This window comes from Amia ocellicauda, chromosome 14 (genome assembly GCF_036373705.1).
Source record: "Amia ocellicauda isolate fAmiCal2 chromosome 14, fAmiCal2.hap1, whole genome shotgun sequence".
Lineage (NCBI taxonomy): Eukaryota > Metazoa > Chordata > Actinopteri > Amiiformes > Amiidae > Amia > Amia ocellicauda.
Genome location: NC_089863.1, coordinates 19,429,153 through 19,455,896, shown reverse-complemented (window position 1 = coordinate 19,455,896; position 26,744 = coordinate 19,429,153). Strand labels below are relative to the sequence as shown.

The window sequence follows — 26,744 nt, the reverse complement described above, 5'->3', positions numbered from 1 at the left end:
ACTGACGTCACCAACACATCAGCAGCCAGATATCTCCAACGCAATTTTCAAGACTCTCTTACAGTATCTGGTGAGATACAGGATGGGGAATGGAGAAGACATGTGGCAGACGACAATGGGCTTATCAACCCCGGACCCCTGTCTAGGAGTAGGGCTTCACGAGCTGCTGTTGGTGTTCGGAGGGACCTGAAGGGGTTCTTTCAAACACCTGCAGGAATGGTGCCCTGGCAGGATGCAATCTTGAGATGTGGTCAATTAAATGTAATGCAATAAATACAATTCAGAGAAAAATAACAGTGTGAGCCTCTTCCTTTACTTGAAAAACTGCTGTTGTTAGCAGTACAACTTTTTGGATCTTAGAATGAAGACAGTAACTGAAGTATGTGTTTAACATAAACAAGGTTCTATAAGTGCAGAATCAAATCAATCAAACCCAACAGGCTTATAAATGGTACAAACAGTAAATCTAGTAAAAAGTCAACAATAAACCAGCAGAAAATAGCCAGTGTCCCAATATGTTACATCATGTGCTTCTCCACTGCACTGTAAAGAGTTTCACTTTTGTTACCTTCACCCGCCCGGCTGGAATTTTGCGCAGCGAGTCTGCAACTGTGAGGGCAAACGTGAAAAACCCTGGGTTTGTACTCAGCTGTGACACCAGTGCAGTACTGCTTGCCATCTGCTCCTGGCGTAAAGTGGCAAGGATGTCCTCCCCTCCCCACAGTCTCTTCCTCTTCGTCCGCTGGCTAGAAGAGGCACTCACTGTGGATTCTGCTCTGGACATACCCTCATCATCACTACATTTCCCAGGTGGCCCAGAGGAGTAGGACAAGTCAAGTGGCCTAGCACTGGGTGTAGGATGTCTTTGGGTAGGCTGCTGGGAGGTCAGATGTTGGACAGGGGTTGAGGATCTAAACTGGTGTGTAGGGGTGGTCGAATTTATGTTATCCAGCTCCTCAATTGGTAGTGTAGCCCAGGGGGTGCCCAGACTTTGCCCTTCTTCGGGACTGGGTCTTGGTGTGCTTTTATCTAACCGGAATCACAATACAAAAGAAATCACATGAAAACCCAATAATAGAAATAGGTCAAGTATTTTAGTTTTATATCAGTCAGTGCCTGTGATTATTAAAGGGTTCTTACATTGTTTTATTAACCTTGTGTTTCAATTTTTTTTTCCATTTCATTTCGGTCCGGTACGGTATAGATACGTGTACCATTACACCCCTAGTATTCTCTCATTAGAAAAGCTGGATGGAAATGACAAAATTCGACTTACAATATCGCTAAAAAGATTTTACAAACGCTTGAGCAGTTTTTTCCTTTTGTCAATAAAGAATTTGTGACAAATAGGCAATGGAAATGCATTTGTCCAATAAATTATAATAATGTAGCACATACTCCATGACAGAACATGTTTAAACATACTGAAATTAAGCAAAAAATGCACTGGTGCACCCATATGGGAGACTCCCAACTGATGGAAACACCTTATTTTGCATTATATTTGTTGTGACATTTCTTAGAATTCATTAATTGTGGTAACAATTTGGATGGAAACATATTGTAACGCTTAAGGTGTTTTCCAAGTAATAAGCCCAACTCATATTTAAAGGTTAAACAGAGTGTTTTATTTATTATTTACTGCAATACACACTGATATCATGTACTGAACACACATTCACACACTGGCACTCCACCCCACCGCCTTTACCGCATTAACCCCTCATGGTGCAGCGGTGCTACAATTAAGGAATCAAATAATCACGACAGGCCTGCTTGTAGGAGTTTCTGAAATTGTCAGCAGACAAAGTTTACTAAAAATCAAATAGGCTAGCCAGAGTTTTGCTCTGACATGAAGTGGAGGAAAGAACTAGCTAGTTAGGTACAAAACAAAGACATGTGACAGGAACGCAGAATATTTATATATTTATATGCAAAATACTGAGCCTGATCATATCTAGCTGTTCAGAAAATGATGCCCTGTGCAGAAGGGAGAATGGTGGGGTTTGAGACCGTGCTGGTCTGTTAAATTTCCATTCCCAAGTCAAAGCCGATTTTCCACACAGGCCACACATAGGACAATTTGAGCAACATGAAGATTCTATTATGTATTAATATTTTAATATTATTATTATTATTAATGCTCTCTCTTCCAACTGTTCGCTACTCACTTATGAGTCCTCTCATGACTTCTCAAGGCTGATGAACAAATGAACAACCTCCCACACTGGGTGCAGCAGTACGGTCTCTCTCCTGTGTGGATGCGCTCGTGGATTTTAAGGTGTTGTGCCTGATTGAAACTCTTTCCACACTGGGAGCAGCAGTATGGTCTCTCCCCTGTGTGAATATGCTGGTGAGCAGTAAGGTTTCCTGCACGAGTGAAGCTTTTCCCACATATTATGCAGCAGTACGGTCTCTCACCTGTGTGAGTGCGCTGGTGAATTTTCAGTTGTCCTGCCAGCATGAAGTTCTTCCCACACTGGGGGCAGCAGTATGGTCTTTCTCCTGTGTGAATGTGCTGGTGTTTCTTTAGGTCTCCTGGTTTATTAAAACTCTTCCCACACTGGGAGCAGCAGTACGGTCTCTCACCTGTGTGAGTGCGCTGGTGAATTTTGAGTTGTCCCACAAGCAAAAAGCTCTTCCCACACTGGTTACAGCAATATGCTCTCTCTCTAGAATGAATGCGCTGATGTTTTTTAAGGCGTTCTGCCTGAGTGAAGTTCTTCCCACACTGAGGGCAGCAATGGAGGTGCTGATGTTCTCCAGGCAAAGGTGCGGGAGGTAAGGAAGAGGGGCTGGGGGAGTTGGGTGGTCGGAAATGCAGCGATCCGCACTGTGATGTCTGGCTCTCCTTCACTGGACTGTCACACTTTCCACGGAGCTTCTTCCTCAAGGCAATGGATTCTGTTTCACACAGTCCATCTACAGGGAGCTCAGGTTCCAGCTTACAGATGCTTTCCATAATATCCTCAGGTTTCACATTACTGAGGATATCTTTGAAACATGTTTGTATTTCTGGATCTGTGTAAACAGATTCTTGTGTATCATGCTCTGTTTTAATGTGCAGAGACACTAAACTGGGTCCACACTCAGATCTCAGTGCCCCAAGTTCCTGTGTCGACCCCTCAGTCTGCAGCTCTGCCATGTGGCCAGACTCCAATCCCCTGAGCTCCTCCTCACTCTGTCTGCTCCTGTGCTGCTCAGTCAGGCCCTGGTTGTCTTCAGTATCTGTGGGCTCTGTGTCCTGCCTCAGACTGGAGCTCCACTCCTGCTCACAGTGCTGCTGCTCAATGGGAGCCCTTTCCCCAGAGTCAGGGAGAGCGCTGGCCTCTACAGCTCCTGGAGGAGAGAAGACAGGTAGAACAGCACTGAGAACTGCAGCTCTGAGGACAAACCATGAATACATGTCGGAACAGCATGCAGGCAGTGTGTATAATGCACTTATACCAAACATCCTGACAAAATAAAAGTGACATGGGCATTTCATAGTGCAGAAAGAACAGAGCAGTAGTGCAAATTTATTTCTCACACACATTTATCATAACATGTAAAAAAAAAAAAAAAAAAGTCATCAGTAAAATCACATCAAACTGATTTCTTTGTTAGCAATATTAGCACATGCCTTCTACAGAGTGATAGACATTTTGGTTAACAGGTTATAAACTGTTATAGCACATAATCTCTATAGAATCAATTTAACTTTAATATAACTCTGCAAAAACATCAAGGGTCTCATCACACCGATGTTTCACAATTCCATTCCGACTTGATTCACAAACAAAAAATACCTCTACTGTGCGGCTGCCCATAATGACCATGCATCTCTCAATCGATTATTTAGACTCTTCAGTTGGCATTTTACAAACAGGTTAACGTCTTTGGTGTCCTGAATTTTGTTGTTATTGTAGGTGATGTATACTGTACGTTTCGCAATCGGGTGATGGAATAGTATCAGCTGTCATTGTAAGATCGACCAGAGTATTGCATGTGTAATACGGAAAAGACTGGGATATGATGTCAAACTGGGAAGGACTAATCAGTGGTGGATTATCTGTTAAGGAAGCATGAGTTGGATCTAAATGCATGAATGATTTTATATACATCTAAAAACAGAAAAAGTATGTTGCATTTATAATCGAAACGCATCAGACTTGTAGTCGAATAACCATAGTCCTGGATTTGTGGGACTCAAATCTAAAGATGAATTTAATTTAGGAATAACAGTCCAGATTACAAAGAATAAAGCTTAGTCGGTCTGTTTTCTCACTTCTTTATAGTTTATTTCCTAATGATGTACTTAACAATATCTAATAAAAGTTGTCAAAAAGTACATTTTCTATACTAACACATATTTGTTGAATTTGTATATTATTATACAATTATATAATATTATACATCACATTGTATTTTAGTGCTTTAGTGGAAAATCTGTTTGGAAACGACTACTTTCGCGAAACCCCAACTTCCAGGTGCATCGACTGAGTGGAAGTTCTTGGACAAAGCCGAACCGGACTGCCTTTGTTCCAAACCACACTGTGCTGTTATCTGAGCCCGAAGACAGAGAGGCCTCTCTGCGACGAAGTTCAGATAAGTTTAACAGTTTGGAGTTTGTGATTCATGACATTTGAGAAATCAATTAGAAATGTTAATCTGTGATTCATAACTCTAGAATGTGTAATATCATTTAGTTTTCTTAAATATAAATGTGTTGCATTAAACTGTTTTGTTGATAATTTTAGAAATAAAATCTGTCAACGCCGAGAAATATCTTCTCATTCCTGTTTAACTGTTTAGTCTGAAATTGACACAAGTTAATAGACATTAGATTATTGGTGGCCCTGCCTATCCTTAATCATTTAATAATAATCAGTTAAGGGAAATCGTGGTAACAAGTAATGATAGGATCTTTCTCGGCACCTAAACGTAAATGAGACTGATATATATATATATATATATATATAAAGTGAAGTTACCTGACATAAATACCAACCTGCGTAGTTATTTAATGTCTGACTAATAATACTAACGAGAGACTCACCTTCGTCTTACTAACCGGTATTGTAGTCAATGTGTTTATAACCTTTTTTGTTTAACGATTTGTGTTATCATATGCGATCCCATGGTCTTTGATTTGGTCACGGAAGTGATTTGTCTTTGATTTGTTGATCTAGAGTTGAATTTTAATTAGTTTTTCCCTTTTGTATAATTAGTGTAGTGCTACATTTAGTCTTTGTTTTGAATAAATTTGACAATTTATATCTTTGGAATTGGTGTCTGCGTCCAATTATTACAGAAATTGAGTTCTACAAGATTCCAGGATTCGTGATAAGGTGATACTATAAATTCACTTCTTTAATTGAAATTTATAAGTGTACCTTACGCTACACTCTTGTTTTGATCAGTAGACTGTCTGGTTCCGGAATAGATCATAATTGTCAATATTGTCTTAGATTTTTTATTCCTACTCAGATATCCCCCCACCCCCCCCATTTCAGAATGCATATATAAAAACCAAAATGTTCACATCAGAGAATGCGTCACATTGTTAGAAAGCTGAGAGTCTCAGCTTTCATGGGATACCAAACAACACAACAGTGAAGAGTAATCATGGGATTAAGGAGAAGCACACGGATTTGGTGCCTTTTAAGGGTTCCAGAAGGGTTTGTCAGTTTAAGGGGATAAAGTTTGTTAAATAAAATATTTCTTCCTAATCTCCATTTGTTTATTTGTTCTATGCTTTAATTTCAGAGTATACAGACACATTAAACTGTGTACACTTGCCAATAACCTTTCAACAAGTCAAACTTGCTTACATATTTAAGCCTACCTGATCTATACAGTCATCAATCCTTGGGATAGGAAAGGTGTCATCCTTACTGACAAGATTCACCCACCTATAATCAATCACAAAATGGACAGAATTATCCGGCTTGGGTACAAGAATACAGGGTGAACTCCACTCACTTTGGCTTGGCTGTATAATTACATTACTCAACATATAGTCAACCTCCGATCTCATAAGGGCTAACTTTTGAGGACTTACCCTATAAGGATGCTGTTTTACAGGAGAAGCATTCTCTACATCAGCATCATGACTTAAATAATGTGTCCTAGATGGCACATCAGGAAATACCTGCCTAAATTCTTCAAAAAGTAGCATCATGTCTTCTTGTTGTTCTGGTGTCAAATTACCTATCTTTGGTTCAATATTATTCAGCACAATTTCCAAGTTTTACAGATGTTCCGGAGGAAGTGACACCAAAATCACTGTCTTCTTCATTTTCATCATTATTTGCTATAACCGGCTCACTTGACACAACACCAATGCTCTTCTCAGATTGTTTTTTGCTATGCTCAAAATACTCTTTAAGCATATTTACATGACAAAGTGCTTTTTCCTTTCTCTGTCAGGTGTACTCACCACATCATCTAATTCACCTATCTTTTTTTCTATCACATACGGACCACAATACTGAGCCCGAAGGGAATCTCCTCGCATAGGCAGTAACACAAGCACTTTACTGCCTGGTACAAACTTGCGAACACGTGTACCACGGTCATACCAGGTTTTCATGTGTTGCTGTGCCTTTTTCAGATTTTCTTGGGGAACCAAACGAGCTTTATATAACCTGTCCTTAAAATCTGATACATATTTCAAGAGACCAATTGCTTCACCATCTGCCAGCCATCTTTCTTTTAACAATTTCAGTGGCGCACAGACTTTATGTGCAAAGACAAGTTCAAACGGACTAAACCCCAAGGAATCTTGCAGTCTCTCGATAAGCAAACAACAACATGGGAACACATTCATCCCAGTCCCTTTCATTGGCTAAGCAATACATCTTCATCATGGTCTTAAATGTCTGATGGACCCTCTCAAGGGCACCTTGTGACTCAGGATGGTAAGCACTGGAGATATTCTGTTGAATCTTAAGAATATACATCACCTGTTGAAAGATACCAGACATACAATTAGTCCCTTGGTCTGACTGTATTGACTTTGGCAACCCCACTAAAATTAAAAATTTGACAAGAGCCTTCATGATGACAGGTGCAGTAATGTTTCTGAGAGGAATAGCTTCAGGAAAACTAGTGGCACTGCACATGATGGTTAACAGATATTGGTTGCCTGCTCTCGTCTTAGGCAATGGCCCTACACAATCAACAATAACATGGCTAAATGGTTCCCCAAAAGCAGGAATAGGTTGTAGGGAAGCCTTTGGAATCTTCTGATTAGGCTTACCTGCCACTTGACATACATGACATGTGCGACAAAACTGCCTCACATCATTCTTCAAACCAGGCCAACAGAAATGTTTCATAACACGGTCAATCGTTTTTAAAATTCCAAAATGACCAGCCAGTGGGCCTTCATGGGCCAGACAAAGCAATTCCTGTCGATACTGAGTTGATAATACAATCTGATGCACAACCCTCCATGTATCACCAGCAGGTGTATCAGAAGGCCTCCACTTACGCATCAGTACGTTATCTTTCAGATAAGAAATCGGCACCTTACCAGCTTCAATCTCATTCAATGCCTGAGAATAAATAGACATCAAATCAATATAATCTTTTTGATGTGATATCAAAGTGGAACGAGACAATACATCACCAGAGCCATCACTCTGTCCATGACTATTGTTCACATATTGAATGAAAAATGTCTGACAAATCAATGTCCGGCTCCTCACCCTTAGAAACACCTTTAAACTGCGACAAATCAATGCCACTACTATTTACCCCTTCCTTAGAGGCTTTCTTCAGAAAAACAGGAACAGGTCCTGTCTGAGACTAATCAATGTCATCCAACTGTACCTCATCTACAGAGGCTTTTCTAGCAGCCATTGCCCTGGTAAACGCACTTGCGGGAAAAAGATCAGGATACTTCTCCTGCAACAAATCAGGGCAATTGGCAACCACAGGGTCACTAACCATCTCAGGATGGACAGTGACTTTATTCCCCATTAGGTCATTACCTAACAACAAAGTCACACCACGAACAGGTAACTGTGGGGCAACACCAACTGTGACAGGACCAGACAACAAATCTGAAGTCAAATAAACCCTGTTTAAAGGGACTGAATCAGCACCAACAACACCCATGGGTACAACCACAACTACCCCCTGTGCTGATGCTTTTGACTACATAATCTCTCATATGATGAGCGATCAAAGCAATGGACTTTAACTCAGCTTCATGCTTTCGTTTCAACATAGAACAGACAGATATGAGATAACAATAGAAACACACAGGCCCAGACCTAGATTTAGGTTGCTGGAATAACACAGATCTACACTCACCTAAAGGATTATTAGGAACACCATACTAATACTGTGTTTGACCCCCTTTCGCCTTCAGAACTGCCTTAATTCTACGTGGCATTGATTCAACAAGGTGCTGAAAGCATTCTTTAGAAATGTTGGCCCATATTGATAGGATAGCATCTTGCAGTTGATGGAGATTTGTGGGATGCACATCCAGGGCACGAAGCTCCCGTTCCACCACATCCCAAAGATGCTCTATTGGGTTGAGATCTGGTGACTGTGGGGGCCAGTTTAGTACAGTGAACTCATTGTCATGTTCAAGAAACCAATTTGAAATGATTCGACCTTTGTGACATGGTGCATTATCCTGCTGGAAGTAGCCATCAGAGGATGGGTACATGGTGGTCGTAAAGGGATGGACAAGGTCAGAAACAATGCTCAGGTAGGCCGTGGCATTTAAACGATGCCCAATTGGCACTAAGGGGCCTTAAGTGTGCCAAGAAAACATCCCCCACACCATTACACCACCACCACCAGCCTGCACAGTGGTAACAAGGCATGATGGATCCATGTTCTCATTCTGTTTACGCCAAATTCTGACTCTACCATCTGAATGTCTCAACAGAAATCGAGACTCATCAGACCAGGCAACATTTTTCCAGTCTTCAACTGTCCAATTTTGGTGAGCTTGTGCAAATTGTAGCCTCTTTTTCCTATTTGTAGTGGAGATGAGTGGTACCCGGTGGGGTCTTCTGCTGTTGTAGCCCATCCGCCTCAAGGTTGTACGTGTTGTGGCTTCACAAATGCTTTGCTGCATACCTTGGTTGTAACGAGTGGTTATTTCAGTCAAAGTTGCTTTTCTATCAGCTTGAGTCAGTCGGCCCATTCTCCTCTGGCCTCTAGCATCAACAAGGCATTTTCGCCCACAGGACTGCCGCATACTGGATGTTTTTCCCTTTTCACACCATTCTTTGTAAACCCTAGAAATGGTTGTGCGTGAAAATCCCAGTAACTGAGCAGATTGTGAAATACTCAGAGCGGCCCGTCTGGCACCAACAACCATGCCACGCTCAAAATTGCTTAAATCACCTTTCTTTCCCATTCAGACATTCAGTTTGGAGTTCAGGAGATTGTCTTGACCAGGACCACACCCCTAAATGCATTGAAGCAACTGCCATGTGATTGGTTGGTTAGATCATTGCATTAATGAGAAATTGAACAGGTGTTCCTAATAATCCGTTAGGTGAGTGTATTTTCAAACTTTCTATCCGTTACTCTCTGGTCTATAAAACCTTTTTCACCATCCATGTTCTTACTGATAGGTGACAGAGGTGCTTTTAAAAACTTATGTTTATGTGTCAAAACATAATCATCAGCACACACCGCTGCTTCATACAGGACTCGAACCTTTTGCTCATCCAAGTAAGTCTTAACACTGTCAGGCATACAAGTTTTGTTCTATTGCTCTATAAGAACCATCTGTCTCAGTTTACCATGATCCTCATTAATTTCAATTGCATTACACCATATGTCAAACCAGGACTCTTGTTCTTTGGAGAACTCAACATAGGTTTGTTTATCATTCTTTTCCAATTTCTGAACTTCCACTTCTGGAACGAATTCATAAGCCTTCAGAATTGCTACTTTAAGTTCGTCATAAACATTGGCCTTATCCACTGGCAATGAAGCATGAGCTTTCTGTGCTTTACCTAGTAACACACAATGCAATAACACAAGCCACTTGTCTTTAGGCCACTCAAAATTCTCTGCAACCTTTTCAAAACACTGAAAGTATTGATCAATGTCTTTTTCTTGAAATGGTGGTACTAATTTTGCATGTCGTGTAACATCAAACCTCCGTGCTTGTCTCCTGTAGTTCAATTCTCTCCATTTCCAAATCCTTTTGTATATTCACTTTCTCTCTCTCTAAACACAGTCTCTGTCTTTCTATATCAAATTCATTTTCATATTTTCTCCTATCTAACGCTAACTTTTCTCTTTCCAACTCTAACTTCTCTCTCTCTAAACCAATTTTACATTCCTCAATAAAAGGCATTTCATGTAACACTGCTGTAGATAACATCTCGTCTTCAACTTTCAGAATTTCATCCTTCCGCTGTTTCTACCGCATCTCTCGCATCGACAGCGGCCGCCATTACTGTAGTTACAATGGCCGCGTTCACGACACGCAGACTGTGCCGAGTCTGCGCAGACTTTTCGCAGACTCTGCGACGAAACTGTCCAAGTTACCCGTCTGCATGAACTCAGAACTCAGAACTCAGAACTCAAAACGTCACAATGCGACGCATCCACCGGCTGCAAAGTCCGCACAGCCGCGCAGCTGCTCAAGAGGGACTGCGCTGGTGCAGCCGCGGCTTCAAAACAACAAAGACGAGTTTCAATCGGAGACAGAGACACTGCATGTGAATCACCCTGAGTCATGGCATGAAGGATCTTATTAATTTCATGCTAGATATGCAAAGTACAACAGAAATAATATATTGTATAAAGATTGACAGTTCAACAATAAAAGAATATGCATGTGAAGTGGTGTACGTATACATTATAACCTCATTTCCACGTATTATGTGAATTTGTAAATTCCACACCCGGCAAGGAAATCCACAATAATACATACAACATATTGTACGTGTATTTCTCTGAATGCACAGGTTTAATGTAGATTTGAAACCAGTGTAAATATAATATTGTACACACAAACAAAATCAGTATGTGAGTATTTAACCCTTAAGTGTCCAAACAATGAGTAGGAATACAGATTTCTATTAATTAAAGATTATTAACGGATCGTAAAGCTACTTAATCTGATATGAACTGATTAAATGGCCCATTTTCTGATTACACTGTAAAGTATGAAGCTGGTGCAGCACGAAGGGAACTTTGATTGCATGAACTTCTGTGATTAGGACTCACTTCTCTCAGCAGCGACTCCGTGTTTGTTCTGCTGAGTCTGCAGCTCCAATGCTACAGCTGTCCACGCTCCGTCTGCGCAGACCGTGACGTCACACGCAGACTCTCGTCAGTGACGTCACAGTACTGACCGGACCAGTTTGGGACTCAGCCGATACGATATCCGAAACTGTGCTCCTGAAACTAGTCCAGGCACAGGCGGATGTGCAGCTAAACGTGGCTATTGCCCTCCTCTGCGCAGCCATGTCTTCACCCACATCCTCTCTCTCCCTCCCTCCCTCTCTTTTGTTATCTGCGCTCGTCTGTGCAAACTCGTCAGTGTCCAGGTCCACGTGTGTTTACTTTCTGTCTGCATGGATCACGCGTGTTGCCCTGAGGCCCTGTCGGAGCTCCGCACGACAAGGCATGTCAGAGCAGTGGTTACATGCGTGTGCCTGTACTTAAATGGCTGTGCAGGGTCTCCTCCACGATGCAACACGCATGAATCCGGTGCAGCCGGTTGCTGTGCGCGCAGCTCTGGAGAGCGCGTTTGTCTGCACACGCCAGAAAAGCAAAACAGACGAGACAGTGGACGGCGGAGAAACAACTGCATTGATTTTACGATACAATGATATAGTTTTACCGTCAGTTGCTTTCTCTCTCTCTGTGTGTGTTCACGGCTCCTCATAAACTGCTCCTCATTCTCACAGCTCCTCTCCCGCAGCCTCCGTCTCCGCACCTCGGTTTGTTTCCAATCTATCCACACCACCTAAATCCCACAACTCCCTGCGCCACACAGGAATGAACTACTTGCAAAGGTCATAGATATAGAATCTCTAGATTTGTCCACCTGTCCCAGAACTATGGGGGACAGTATGCGAGCTGGCGGCCATATTGCCTAGGGACAGAAGAGGAGATGCAACACAGCTGTTTATTTGTGTTTAAACTTTATTTCAATAAAATATTATAACAACAAAAATTGTTTACAAACACATAGTTGTTTTGTCTGTTAAATTAAATGCACGCTGTCATTGAAATTACTGTAATGTTAGCCGATCACTGTAATATTAGCTGACTATGTTCAGCGGGAGATTCAAGATTCAATTAAGATTCAGTCGCAGTCAGATTCAAGTTCAGTTTAATCAGTCAGCTCCAGTCAAACCTGTGCCTCTGTTCCTGCACATAAAGTTCATTTTTGATTGCACCCTGTGCCTCCTCCGTTATTGCTGCATAGTGGTGGAACCTCGATGAGGGCCAGAAAAGCGGGTCTCGTTACAATATACTTATCTAACCCGGATGTAACTATTGCCATATTATCTAATCCAATTTGTACTGACCCTTAATTTCATTTAATAACTGAGTGATCCAAGGATCCTATCCAGTCTATTTTTAAATGTTGCCAAATGTTCAGCTTCAACCACATTGCTGGGGAGTTTGTTTCAGATTGTGACAACTCAGTGCAAAGAAGTGTCTCCGGTTTTCCATCTTGAATGCCTTGAAGCCCAATTTCCATTTGTGTCCACGGGTCCGTGTGTCCCTGCTGATCTGGAAAAGCTCCTCTGGTTTGATGTGGTCGATGCCTTTCATGATTTTGAAGACTTGGATCAAGTCCCCACTAGTCTTCTCTGTTCCAGGGTGAAAAGGTTCAGTTCCCTCAGTCTCTCAGTAGATCATTCCCTTCAAACCTGGAATAAGTCTGCTTGCTCTCCTCTGAACGGCCTCTAGAGCAGCGATATTTTTCTTGAAGTGTGGAGCCCAGAACTGTCCACAGTATCCAGATGAGCTCTAACTAGTGCATTGTACAGTCTGAACATCACTGCCCTTGTTTTCAGTTCTACACTTCTGACAATATAATTTAACATCCTGTTTGTCTTTTTTATTGCTTCCCCACATTGTTTGGATGGAGAAAGTGATGAGACCACATAGACTCCTAGGTCTTTCTCATGTGTTACTTCATCTAGTTCTATTCCTCCCATAGTGTAATTATAGTGGACATTTTTGTAACCTGCATGTAACACATTGAATTTCATCTGCCATAGATAACTGAATATTATCTGAAGGGTTTAGATCTGTCATCTAAACCCATGTTGATTATCTCCAAGAATATGGTTTATATTAAGATGCTCCTTGATTTTCTATAAAATCATTTTCATACAATTGGTCTGATTGGTCTCTCATTTCCTGACTCAGTTTTGTCCCCTTTCTTGTGGATAGGTAAGACATTAGCAGTTTTCCAGTCACTTGGCACATCCCCTCTTCTCAGTGACATTTGGAATATTTTAGTTAATATACATGTCCCTCATTTGTTTAAGTATTGTTGGAAATATATATTCTGGACCAGGTGATTTGTTGGTTTTTAATTCTGCTAGTCCCTTTAGTACCTCCTCCTCATTTATCCCGATCTCTCTTAGAGTTTGACTGGACTGATTGTTAACTTGTAGCATGTTATGCATTTTTTATTTTGTATAAGCCTCTGTGAAATACTCATTTAAATCATTTGCCACATCTTGTTAGTTTTTCGGCCTAGTTGTTGTAATTTTGAAAAATGCTTTTTGCATTAGTTTTAGCACCAAGAGCTGTGTTTCTTTCTATTTCACGCTTTGCTTTCCTGATCCCTTACTTAACATCTCTTTGTAGTTCTATATATTCTTTGAATTTTATTTAATCTCCATCCTTTTTGTATGTGCTATACAAAACTTTTTTTTTTTTTTTTTGCATACCTCTATTAAACCATTTTTGCCAATGTTTGTCGGTCCTCAATTTGCTTAGTTTTGGTACAAATTTGTACGGAGCCTCAAGTAGTATATTTTTAAAATATAACCATTTTTGATTGAATCTGAATCCAGTGTGCTCCAGTCTAACTAACGAAGCATCTTGGGCAGGAGGAACCCAGGCGTGGAGTAAAGGGAATCCAGGGACAGGTGAGGGTCAATACCGGCAAACAACAATGTCCAGGAGGATCCAAAGGCGAAGTTGATAAGGCAAGCAAGGGTCAACGATGAGGCAAACAGGCTGGTTGGGAGAATCTGGGAATCGAAGGTTGAGGTACATAAGGAGGTCAAAAACAGGCCAACAATAATCAAAGGGACCACTAACAATCGCAACTGGAAAGAAGACTAGACTTAGCAATGAGTGGAGTCACAGACGGGTATTTATGTGTAGCAGAGGAGAACAGAGGCCAGTGAAAGAGAGTGCTGGTCCAATGGGATTTGAGGAAGACAGAGCAAGCGCACATAGTGCTGAGGAATGTAAAGTGGCTGATTGCTGGGGAATGTGAGGGCTTAGTATTCAGGTGGTGAGCTTGTGAATTGCGTGATGTGTGGGATTGAACACTAACACTTCTGAAGGCTGGTTTCTGCTTCTGCGTCTGCATCTCTGTGTACATGTGCGGGCGTCATGCGCAGGCGGTCGCACAGCTGTCTGCCAACATACTTGCACGTAAGGTTGATGTGTCCATAGGGGTCAGTGTCGAATTAACACACCACAATCTACAGGAAACCCGAGTTCTATGGTGCACCTACGATTGTATGGATGTAAATGAATACATACTGTTAATGACATGAAACTACACGAACACACACAAATACAAATTGCATCCTGTATGTGCAGATCTATATTATCTTGCTATATCTGGTTAGAGACTTAACACTAGAACATACATACACACATCTCTGCATATGTGAATTTCTCCTGCATATCCGTTCTTATGTTACTAAATATTTGAATGAAATACCTATATGGCGTTTCAGCTGTTAAACTGCTCAAAATATATGAGCTATAAATACGTTCTTCTCCAACCGTCAGACCCGCAGTTTATGTGATAGGCTACAGCGTACTGAATAATATAATAAATATAGCCGACAATATTGGTTTTGTAATCAAATAAGTATTTGTGATAGATTTATAATCATGTTGGTTGGTGAAACACATGATTTTCTATAAATCATACATTCATTATTATCATTATTTATTGTATTAGATTTGCACTTGATATAGAGCTTATCTGATCGGCTCAAGTTTCTAACATTCCTGATCATGTTTTAAACCCGGGTCTCTGGATCAATGCCTTGATCAGTCACCTGTTTGATCATGATGCTAATTGTTCAATCTGTCCACGGAAAGTAATGTACATTTTACCTTTCGTCCAAAATTGCCAAGTTCGAAATACATGGACATTTCGTGGGATAAAATGTGAATTAACAAAAAGTGCAATTTGAGGGACACAATACTCATTATGTACACAGATGCGTTTTGTGTATGAGGAGATGCATTTTAAATACTTTCATATGTCACCACATTGTTTCTCTGACCTGCTCCAGCATCTAGAGCTGTACATTGTTCATCAATGGACCCACCACTCGCCAATAAGCACAGCTGAGCGATTGGCCGTGGCGCTCAGAATCCTTGCCTCCGGCAGCTCTCAGCAAACTGTGTCTGCAAGCTACAGGATGGGAGCAACAACAGTTTCTTGCATTCTGTCTGAAGTGTGCAAAGCCATCTGGCAGGTGCTACAAAGCAAATTTGTGTGTTGTCCTACCAGTGGGCAGTGGCCTGACATCGGCAAAGAAAAGCTGGATGGAAATGACAAAATTCGACAACTTACAATATCACTAAAAAGATTTTACAAATGCTTGAGCTGTTTTTTCCTTTCGTCAATAAAGAATTTGTGACAAATAGGCAATGGAAATGCATTTGTCCAATAAATAATAATAATGTAGCACATACTCCATGACAGAACATGTTTAAACATACTGAAATTAAGCAGCAAAAGCACTGGTGCACCCCATAGGGGAGACATCCAACTGATGGAAACGCCTAATTTGCAATCTATTTGTTGTGACATTTCTTAGAATTCATTAATTGTGGTAACAATTTGGATGGAAACATATTGTAACGCTTAAGGTGTTTTCCAAGTAATAAGCCCAACTCATATTTAAAGGTTAAACAGAGTGTTTTATTTATTATTTACTGCAATACACACTGATATCATGTACTGAACACACATTCACACACTGGCACTCCACCCCACCGCCTTTACCCCATTAACCCCTCATGGTGCAGCGGTGCTACAATTAAGGAATCAAATAATCACGACAGGCCTGCTTGTAGGAGTTTCTGAAATTGTCAGCAAATTGTAAACAAAAGTTTACTAAAAAACAAATAGGCTAGCCAGAGTTTTACTCTGACATGAAGTAGAGGAAAGAACTAGAGATTGTGACTTGGAGAGCCCTTTTGCATCTCCGGAGATAGACAACAGGTTGCAGTCTCAACCTACCAAAAGTGATTGAAATATAATTGTACAAATAATAACAGATAACAGATTATTAATAAGCAAAGCAAATAAAAGTAAAATGTCCAAATACTAGCTCATATCACAAACCACTTCATTGAATTCTCAAATGTTACTTGCAAGATCCTCTGTATGCCACATATAATCACGGACAGGAATAAAATGAAATAAAAATAAACAAACACCTATCAATTAATGAATACGTGAAGTAGCTAGTAGCTAAGTTTGAGACCGTGTTGGTCTGTTAAATTTTCATTCCCTAGTCAAAGCCGATTTTCCACACAGGCCACACATAGGACAGTTTGAGCAACATGATGATTCTATTATGTATTAATATTTTAACAAAAATAATGCTCTCCCCCCCAACTGTTCGCTACTCACTTATGAGTCCTCTCATGACTTCTCAAGGCTGTTGAACAAATGAACAACCTCCCACACTGGGTGCAGCAGTACGGTCTCTCTCCTGTGTGGATGCGCTCGTGGATTTTAAGGTGTTGTGCCTGATTGAAACTCTTTCCACACTGGGAGCAGCAGTATGGTCTCTCCCCTGTGTGAATATGCTGGTGAGCATTACGGTTTCCTGCATGAGTGAAGCTTTTCCCACACATTGTGCAGCAGTACGGTCTCTCTCCTGTGTGAATGCGCTGGTGTTTTTTTAGGTCTCCTGGTTGAATAAAACTCTTCCCACACTTGGAGCAGCAATATGGTCTCTCTCCTGTGTGAGTGCGCTGGTGTTTTTTTAGGTCTCCCGGTTGAATGAAACTCTTCCCACACATTGTGCAGCAGTACGGTCTCTCTCCTGTGTGAATGCGCTGGTGTATTTTCAGGTCTCCTGGTTGAATGAAACTCTTCCCACACTGGGAGCAGCAGTACGGTCTCTCACCTGTGTGAGTGCGCTGGTGAATTTTCAGCTGTCCTGCCAGCACGAAGCTCTTCCCACACTGGGGGCAGCTGTATGGTCTTTCTCCTGTGTGAATGTGCTGGTGTTTCTTAAGATGTCCTCTCTGAGTGAAGCTCTTCCCACACTGTATGCAGCAGTACGGTCTCTCTCCTGTGTGAGTGCGCTGGTGCTTTTTTAGGTCTCCTGGTTGAATGAAACTCTTCCCACACTGGGAGCAACAGTACGGTCTCTCACCTGTGTGAGTGCGCTGGTGAATTTTGAGTTGTCCCACCCGTAAAAAGCTCTTCCCACACTGGTTACAGCAATATGCTCTCTCTCTAGAATGAATGCGCTGATGTTTTTTAAGGCGTTCTGCCTGAGTGAAGTTCTTCCCACACTGAGGGCAGCAATGGAGGTGCTGATGTTCTCCAGGCAAAGGTGCGGGAGGTGAGGAAGAGGGGCTGGGGGAGTTGGGTGGTCGGAGATGCAGCGATCCGCACTGTGATGTCTGGCTCTCCTTCACTGGACTGTCACACTTTCCACGGAGCTTCTTCCTCAAGGCAATGGATTCTGTTTCACACAGTCCATCTACAGGGAGCTCAGGTTCCAGCTTACAGATGCTTTCTATAATGTCCTCAGATTTCACATTACAGAGGATATCTTTGAAACAAGTTTGTATTCCTGGATTTGTGTAAACAGATTCTTGTGTATCATGCTCTGTTTTAATGTGCAGAGACACTAAACTGGGTCCACACTCAGATCTCAGTGCCCCAAGTTCCTGTGTCGACCCCTCAGTCTGCGGCTCTGCCATGTGGCCAGACTCCAATCCCCTGAGCTCCTCCTCACTCTGTCTGCTCCTGTGCTGCTCAGTCAGGCCCTGGTTGTCTTCAGTATCTGTGGGCTCTGTGTCCTGCCTCAGACTGGAGCTCCACTCCTGCTCACAGTGCTGCTGCTCAATGGGAGCCCTTTCCCCAGAGTCAGGGAGAGCGCTGGCCTCTACAGCTCCTGGAGGAGAGAAGACAGGTAGAACAGCACTGAGAACAGCAGCTCTGAGGGCAAACCATGAATACATGTCGGAACAGCATGCAGGCAGTGTGTATAATGCACTTATACCAAACATCCTGACAAAATAAAAGTGACATGGGCATTTCATAGTGCAGAAAGAACAGAGCAGTAGTGCAAATTTATTTCTCACACACATTTATCATAACATGTAAAAAAAAAAAAGTCATCAGTAAAATCACATCAAACTGATTTCTTTGTTAGCAATATTAGCACATGCCTTCTACAGAGTGATAGACATTTTGGTTAATAGGTTATAAACTGTTATAGCACATAATCTCTATAGAATCAATTTAACTTTAATATAACTCTGCAAAAATATCAAGGGTCTCATCACACCGATATTTCACAATTCCATTCCGACTTGATTCACAAACAAAAAATACCTCTACTGTGCGGCTGCCCATAATGACCATGCATCTCTCAATCGATTATTTAGACTCTTCAGTTGGCATTTTACAAACAGGTTAACGTCTTTGGTGTCCTGAATTTTGGTGCCAGTACAGAACAAGACAAAGGGTGAGTTTAGGAATTTCCAATATGACCGTGTAAATGAGTGTACTGTACAGGTATCAATAGTCACCACTATAATGAATAGAGTGAGTCTAGAGAGATTTGAGTTTTCAAGTGTTAAAGGTCCTGGGTTTTTGTTGTTTGTATTGTATTGGGATACAGAGACAAGTTTGCAATCTGGGGGTATGATAGTGTGTGCGTTATACTGAGCAGCGTGTTGTTATTGTAGGTGATGTATACTGTACGTTTCGCAATCGGGTGATGGAATAGTATCACCTGTCATTGTAAGATCGACCAGAGTATTGCATGTGTAATACGGAAAAGACTGGGATATGATGTCAAACTGGGAAGGACTAATCAGTGGTGGATTATCTGTTAAGGAAGCATGAGTGGGATCTAAATGCATGAATGATTTTATATACATCTAAAAACAGAAAAAGTATGTTGCATTTATAATCGAAACGCATCAGACTTGTAGTCGAATAACCATAGTCCTGGATTTGTGGGACTCAAATCTAAAGATGAATTTAATTTAGGAATAACAGTCCAGATTACAAAGAATAAAGCTTAGTCGGTCTGTTTTCTCACTTCTTTATAGTTTATTTCCTAATGATGTACTTAACAATATCTAATAAAAGTTGTCAAAAGTACATTTTCTATACTAACACATATTTGTTGAATTTGTATATTATTATACAATTATATAATATTATACATCACATTGTATTTTAGTGCTTGAGAACCCTGCATACCTTGGATAAGGACAAATAATAAATAAAAAATGTGCCTTTTTCTTCAATTAACCCCTGTTTTTTCCACTTTTTATTGAAATTTAACAAGTTCAAGTCCAGTGAACAACCTGAAATTGTACAAAGATAAGCTGTAAACTGACAGCGGTTGAAAAAAAAGTTTAGATTACCAAAAACTGGAAAATAATATACATTTCAGAGTTACAGTTAGGTCCATAAATATTTGGACATTGTCATCATTTTGGCTTCAGTTCCCGAGCTCACCAGTGCGTTTTCTTTTTTAAAATGTACCAAATATTTGATTTGGCTACACCTAATGTTTCTTTGATCTCTCTGATTGGTTTGTTTTGATTTCTGAGGCAAAACTGAAGGCAAAATGCCCCAAGAACAAGCAGGAACTAAAGGCAGCTGCAGTGCAGGCCTGGCAGAGCATCACCAGGGAAGAAACCCAGCATCTGGTGATGTCTATGGGCTCCAGACTTCAGGCATTTGCAACCAAGTATTGAAACTCACAATTTAATTCATCATTATGTTAGTCTGTCCAATTACTTTTGAGCCCCTAAAATTGGGGAGATTCATTCACAGCAGTCTGCTCCGGGGGTGGGGGGGGGGGGGGGGGGGGTTTCATTCAGATGGTCACAGATCACTCAGTTTCAATCAGATTTCTTTGCAAATAGGCTTCTATCAATCAAAAACAGAGAAGTTCAGATCCAATTATGTAAAACCGTTGTGTATTAGTGGGCAGTGTGTGTTGCTTCTACTGAAATGTGGATGCTCTTGTTTTGATCAGTAGACTGTCTGGTTCCACAATATATCAAAATTGTCACTATTGTCTTAGTATTGTATTTGTATTCCTACTCAGATGGGGTGTAAGGGGTGTAAATGCAGGGGGTCTAAAAACCTAAAGGTTCACATCAGTGAATGTGTCACATCGTTAGAAAGCCGAGTGTCTCAGCTTCCATGGGATACCAAACACTTGCCAGAAAACACAACAGTGAAGAGTAATCATGGGATTAAAGAGAAGCACACAGTTTTGGTGCCCTTTTAAGGGTACCAGAGGGGTTTGTCAGTTTAAGGGGATAAAGTTTGTTAAACAAAATATTTATTTTTAATCTGTTTATTTGTTCTATGCTTTAATGTCACAGTACACTAACACATTAAACTGTGTACATTTCAATAAAAACTGGAAAGGTTGAGGTGTTTGACTTTTGTGTTGTTGGACAGCCTTCGGTCTAGGAGGACATATTTCATAGAAAGCAATGAGCAGAAGCTAGGTTCCTGCAGGTTAAGGATGTGGAAAGATAATGACTTTCAAATGACTTTTCATAATCATAATTACTGACTTTTTAATGACCTGGATCAAAGTGTTTTCTAATTATAATAGTTGCATTGACAAAGTTCATACACGCACAATCGGTGGAATTCTGCAGGTCTGAGCATGTGTGCGGAAATCTGCAATACAACACGCCCCATGGCTTCCTTACAGAGAAGCACATGCGTGTATAATGTGTGCAGTGCAATTAAGCTACAATCTACAGCTAACCCACCTAAAAGCCAAACACCCTTCTGCGACACTAGCAATGACAAAAAAGGAAAGAGGAGCAACAAACACATTCATATTATATACACACACAGCAAGTGACTGATATGCATTTTATCCACTGTAACTCGAGCCCACAGGTGTGTTTCCGAACATAGACCAGCAGTCTGAGTGTTGAGTGGGGTTTGGAAACGTGGAAAAGTGAATCGTTTAGTCAAGTAGACTATACAGTAGCTAGGGATAGGTCTTATACATTTTGTATTTCGCTGTTGTGACCAGAAAACATTGCCACAAGGTAAGGCATTTTCGTTGCAGCTCACATTGCTAAACTAGCAATTGAATGAAAATGTATTAGAAATGAAAAAGAAAAACATATTGATCGGTCAGTTACAGATAAGAAGACTCTTTATAGGAAAGTTGAAGAAAGTGTTTTGTGATAATTATATAATGTTTTATATTGATGTTAGCATTAGAAATGGCATGTATACAGACTGAGCAAATTAGCTTAATGTAGCCTAGCAGCCTACATCCTATTGAAGTTATTCTCCTTTCCACTTTGACTTCTGTTTCTGTATGATAAGAGAAATGGGTTTGTCCGAATCTATCGCCCATAGGTTTTTCCGAATGTATCCACCCATGGGTTTGTCTGTGTGTGGATTTCCTGTTTCTCTTCTCAAAACTAAAGATGCTACCTCGTTGTTAAGAAAATCACAAGATTGTACCATTTGTATGCTGTAACAGGACCAGACATCTGCCTCCATGATGGCCTCCTCCCTTGGGAAGGGCAGCCTACAAACTTTGCAGAGCTTGCATCTTTTGAAGCTTTTGATTGGATGAACGGCCAAAAGATTCTACGTCACTTTCCTATAAAGCGTCACCCAATACAAAAGATCTCTCTCGGCCCTGGCGCTCTCAGCTGATAAGGCAGGTGTCAAGTTATGCACTACTGCGAGAGCAGTGTTCAGAGTGCAGATGAGAGAGAGACTTTCAATGACCGTGTGGAAACCCAGAGAAGGGAGTAGCAGTGAAGAGGAAGAGGAGTGTTAAGAGCAATAATGTGTCACCATATAACACCCATTCCCATGTGTTACTTTAGTGTGTTGATACCAATTCCCATTAGCCGTCATGTTATTGCATATGTGATTGATTAATTTGAAAAATAAGCTCCCGCACACTGTCTTACTAGCAAAGTGTTATAATTCAATAGAATGCAATGTTTTGACCTTATAACACTTGCAAAAAGAAACTGTGTGGGAGCATGTTTTTCTATCCAGATCCTTTTCCCTCATATGCACCTGTCTAAGAGTCTATGCAAGTGTGGGATTCGCTTTTGTTATTGTGATTGATTAATTACCCCCCAAAAAAATGTCATGTTTTAACATGTACACAACGCACCCTCATTTATTTCTGGTGAGGTTTGCCTTTGGCTGGCAAAAATACCAAGTGGCTGGCTAGTGGCCAAAAAAGTTAATTTTATCCCATGATCTACAGCAATATGATCAGTAGTATTTACTGTCACAAGCATTGAGTATACTGATATTTATTAATGTAGGATTGATTTAATAGCGAGTTACAATCATAAGAGGGAGCCTAGAAGCCTAATATTACACGCTCTGCTCAGTTGTGGTGTCCCCTTGTGGATAAAAACTGCGGTTTGTCCTCTATTACACTGCAATGATCATATTGTGGGATGGATATAGCCTGTGACTGCTGCTCACCTCCAGCTCTCACAGCAGAGCTACAGGCTATTGCCCTCCTCTGCGCAGCCATGTCTTCACCCACATCCTCTCTCTCTCCCTCCCTCCCTCTCTTTTGTTATCTGCGCTCGTCTGTGCAAACTCGTCAGTGTCCAGGTCCACGTGTGTTTACTTTCTGTCTGCATGGATCACGCGTGTTGCCCTGAGGCCCTGTCGGAGCTCCGCACGACAAGGCATGTCAGAGCAGTGGTTACATGCGTGTGCCTGTACTTAAATGGCTGTGCAGGGTCTCCTCCACGATGCAACACGCATGAATCCGGTGCAGCCGGTTGCTGTGCGCGCAGCTCTGGAGAGCGCGTTTGTCTGCACACGCCAGAAAAGCAAAACAGACGAGACAGTGGACGGCGGAGAAACAACTGCATTGATTTTACGATACAATGATATAGTTTTACCGTCAGTTGCTTTCTCTCTCTCTGTGTGTGTTCACGGCTCCTCATAAACTGCTCCTCATTCTCACAGCTCCTCTCCCGCAGCCTCCGTCTCCGCACCTCGGTTTGTTTCCAATCTATCCACACCACCTAAATCCCACAACTCCCTGCGCCACACAGGACTGAACTACTTGCAAAGGTCATAGATATAGAATCTCTAGATTTGTCCACCTGTCCCAGAACTATGGGGGACAGTATGCGAGCTGGCGGCCATATTGCCTAGGGACAGAAGAGGAGATGCAACACAGCTGTTTATTTGTGTTTAAACTTTATTTCAATAAAATATTATAACAACAAAAATTGTTTACAAACACATAGTTGTTTTGTCTGTTAAATTAAATGCACGCTGTCATTGTCATTGAAGTTACTGTAATGTTAGCCGATCACTGTAATATTAGCTGACTATGTTCAGCGGGAGATTCAAGATTCAATTAAGATTCAGTCGCAGTCAGATTCAAGTTCAGTTTAATCAGTCAGCTCCAGTCAAACCTGTGCCTCTGTTCCTGCACATAAAGTTCATTTTTGATTGCACCCTGTGCCTCCTCCGTTATTGCTGCATAGTGGTGGAACCTCGATGAGGGCCAGAAAAGCGGGTCTCGTTACAATATACTTATCTAACCGGGATGTAACTATTGCCATATTATCTAATCCAATTTGTACTGACCCTTAATTTCATTTAACCCGTACCCTATCTTCCAATGGCCCAGTCTTTGTATTGTAGTTATTGAGTATTATTGTTACTTTGATTAGGTCTGATGTTATAATACTTCATCTTTGTACTGATTATTAAAATACTGTAGGCCTATAGATTATAACAACCTCGCAATGGAAAACGGCCTCTGCTAATAAATAAATATATTATTATGTATATAGGCTGCATACATAAATCATTTAAAAATAAATATTAACTGTTCGTTCTAGTACTGTACTGTACTGCTTAAACCGATCTTCGTTTTCTTAAACCTATATGAAAACATTTAATATATATTATTATTTAAAAATAAAGATTGCCAATATACCTAGTACAGTACTAGTCTTTAGATATATAATTTGTTAGGTGAGCCCCCTCCTCAACGAGTTGAAGATCTCTTTACAGATACCAGAGCCGGCTGTCGTATCAGAAGAGCCGAATCTATTTATAAAAATATATTAAAAAATAAGATCAGACTAACAGTCTCACGTGTTGTTCCTGTCAATCAGACACAGTGTCAACCAATGAAAAGACGCGTGAGGGCGGGCCGAGCCAACCCGCTCAGTCACACACTCCAGCCGAGAGAGCAAGGACAGCTGTGAAAACAGCTGGAAAATGAGGATATGCTGCAATATTCTAGTATTATGTTGTTCAGATTGTATTCGTTTTGAATTGTTACATTTATATACATTAAAAAGTTATACTTTAAATGCACATGTTTATGGCATTCTTTTTCATAACAACCCAATGCATTTTTAAATACATTGTGGTTAAGGTAGAGTATGATTTCATTTAATAATTTAATTAGAATTGTTTTAACACCAATCATAGTCAAACTATCGCAAACTGTTTGACATGAAAAAATAAAATATATATACATACTCAAGACGCATCTTTACAGAGAGTACTTGTAATATTAGTACTCTATCCCTGCTAGATAGCAGTTTTTATTATGCTTCTCGTGTTCTTGATTGTTTTCATCCTTGCTCCCTTTCCCATAACCCCTGACTGTGACCCTACATCTTGACAGCACTTAGCTTTCACCATCCAGGATGTAGGACCTCACTAACAGTATTTGTGTAAATTGTAATTTGTTCAATGTAATTTGAATTGCTATGGTTTAGTTAAATTGAATTTGTAATGATTGATGCCTTGTACTTACTATATTTTTGCACTTATGTTGTAAGTCGCCCTGGATAAGGGCATCTGCCAAGAAATAATAATAATAATAATAATAATAATAATAAAAGAGAAGATTGGGAGCCAAAAGAGCCCGCTCTTTTTGGTGAGCTGAGCCGAATGAGTCGGAATGCTCATCACTGATCAGCACAATTACCCTTATTTATTTGTTTATGTATTTATTTTTAAATAAACAAAAACCGAGCATTTTATGAACCATGTCTCCCGGGTGTTGCACATAAACATGGTCTTAATATCAATCTGTTCTTACCATTTTGTAAATCCTGCATTAAACCATTTTACAGCGGTTCAACAGTAACTTTCACAAATAAACTTCCGAATGTCCATAATTGCTAGTCTTTAGAAGTGTCCAGCATATACATTGTAAGAGATATGAGAAGGCAGCGCCGCCCACTTGATTAATATGTGTATTGCTTTAGATCTGAATACAGACAAGGCCAGTGCCAGACTCAGTTACACTGATCAATAGCTCACAACAATGCTAATAATGAAAGCCTACAATGTAACTGCTTCTGATTTACAGAAACTGCTTTGATGTGCGCTTTGAAGTGTGCTAAGTAAGTCACTAATTAACTGACAGTCGCTGCCCTTACTACAATACAGGTTCAATACAGACATCTCTTAGCTAAACAAGTAAACATGTGAAGAAAAGGATACTTAGATGAGCTGAGATTTGGGTGGCTGTCCTGTGGCGAACGACAACAGACAAAGCTTTTAATAGTTTGTTTTAATGATTACCAAGTGGTTTTTCATGTCACTGATGGAGCAGCAAGCTGTGAATAGAAGTGTTTTATACAGGATTACATGATGCACAGTACTGTAGAGTGCACAACAGACCTACAACAATACAGAGAGCATAATGATAATAGGAAACAAAAGCGTTCCGCATTTCCATTAACCATGAAACGTCCATCAAAAACTTACCTTGAAACCCACAATAAAAGAACCAGTTATCTACCAGCGACCATTTCAGGATATAAGCTATATGATATAAGCTTATCTCAGACAGTAGCATTTGCATGTGTGGAAAATTGGTTGGTCTGCTTGAGTAAGTGGGTTGAAATGACATTTGTGCAAGAACTTTGTTTGATTCTAAACATCACAGCTTTCAGCACCAGCACGACACATAACAAAATTAGTCCATGGAAACAGTCAGAAATGTTTCATACATATATCTCGAATAGAAGTACATACGATTTTAGCATTTTCATTAAACTTTTCATCCATTAGAGTCACAGCACATAATTATTATTTTATAATTACATATTATAAATAACTATCAGTAGAATAATAAGCAGTATCAAACACACCCACTCTATTTAAAGGCAATGTAATGCAACATAATTTAATTACTTCAGAGGAGGGCTAGGGAGGGGTTTTTAGCTTTGTCTAGTGGCATGGAAAAGAGTGAATTAAAAATATTTTAAAGCAGCATATTGCAAGGACTGGCAGTGGT

The 26,744-nt window shown here is 40.6% G+C and overlaps 1 protein-coding gene and 1 pseudogene across 4 annotated transcripts; one reads left to right on the top strand and one right to left on the bottom strand.

The window, feature by feature from the left end:
- Window positions 1-26,744, top strand: part of LOC136767321 (E3 ubiquitin-protein ligase TRIM39-like) — a 260,729-nt pseudogene that overhangs the window by 144,016 nt on the left and 89,969 nt on the right.
- On the bottom strand, window positions 1,606-23,580 carry LOC136767858 (zinc finger protein 239-like). Of its 4 annotated transcripts, XM_066721904.1 has the most exons (3): window positions 11,822-12,041; window positions 5,828-5,894; window positions 1,606-3,339 (listed from the first exon to the last, which is right to left on the bottom strand). In XM_066721904.1, the coding sequence occupies exon 3, from the start codon at window positions 3,143-3,145 to the stop codon at window positions 2,168-2,170; it is 978 nt and encodes a 325-aa protein (XP_066578001.1). In that variant the 5' UTR covers window positions 3,146-3,339; window positions 5,828-5,894; window positions 11,822-12,041; the 3' UTR covers window positions 1,606-2,167. The 4 variants fall into 4 exon arrangements, with proteins under 4 accessions (XP_066578001.1, XP_066578000.1, XP_066578002.1 ...); XM_066721903.1 differs by lacking the exon at window positions 5,828-5,894 and having other exon boundaries at window positions 11,822-12,033; XM_066721905.1 differs by lacking the exons at window positions 5,828-5,894; window positions 11,822-12,041 and adding an exon at window positions 11,203-11,811.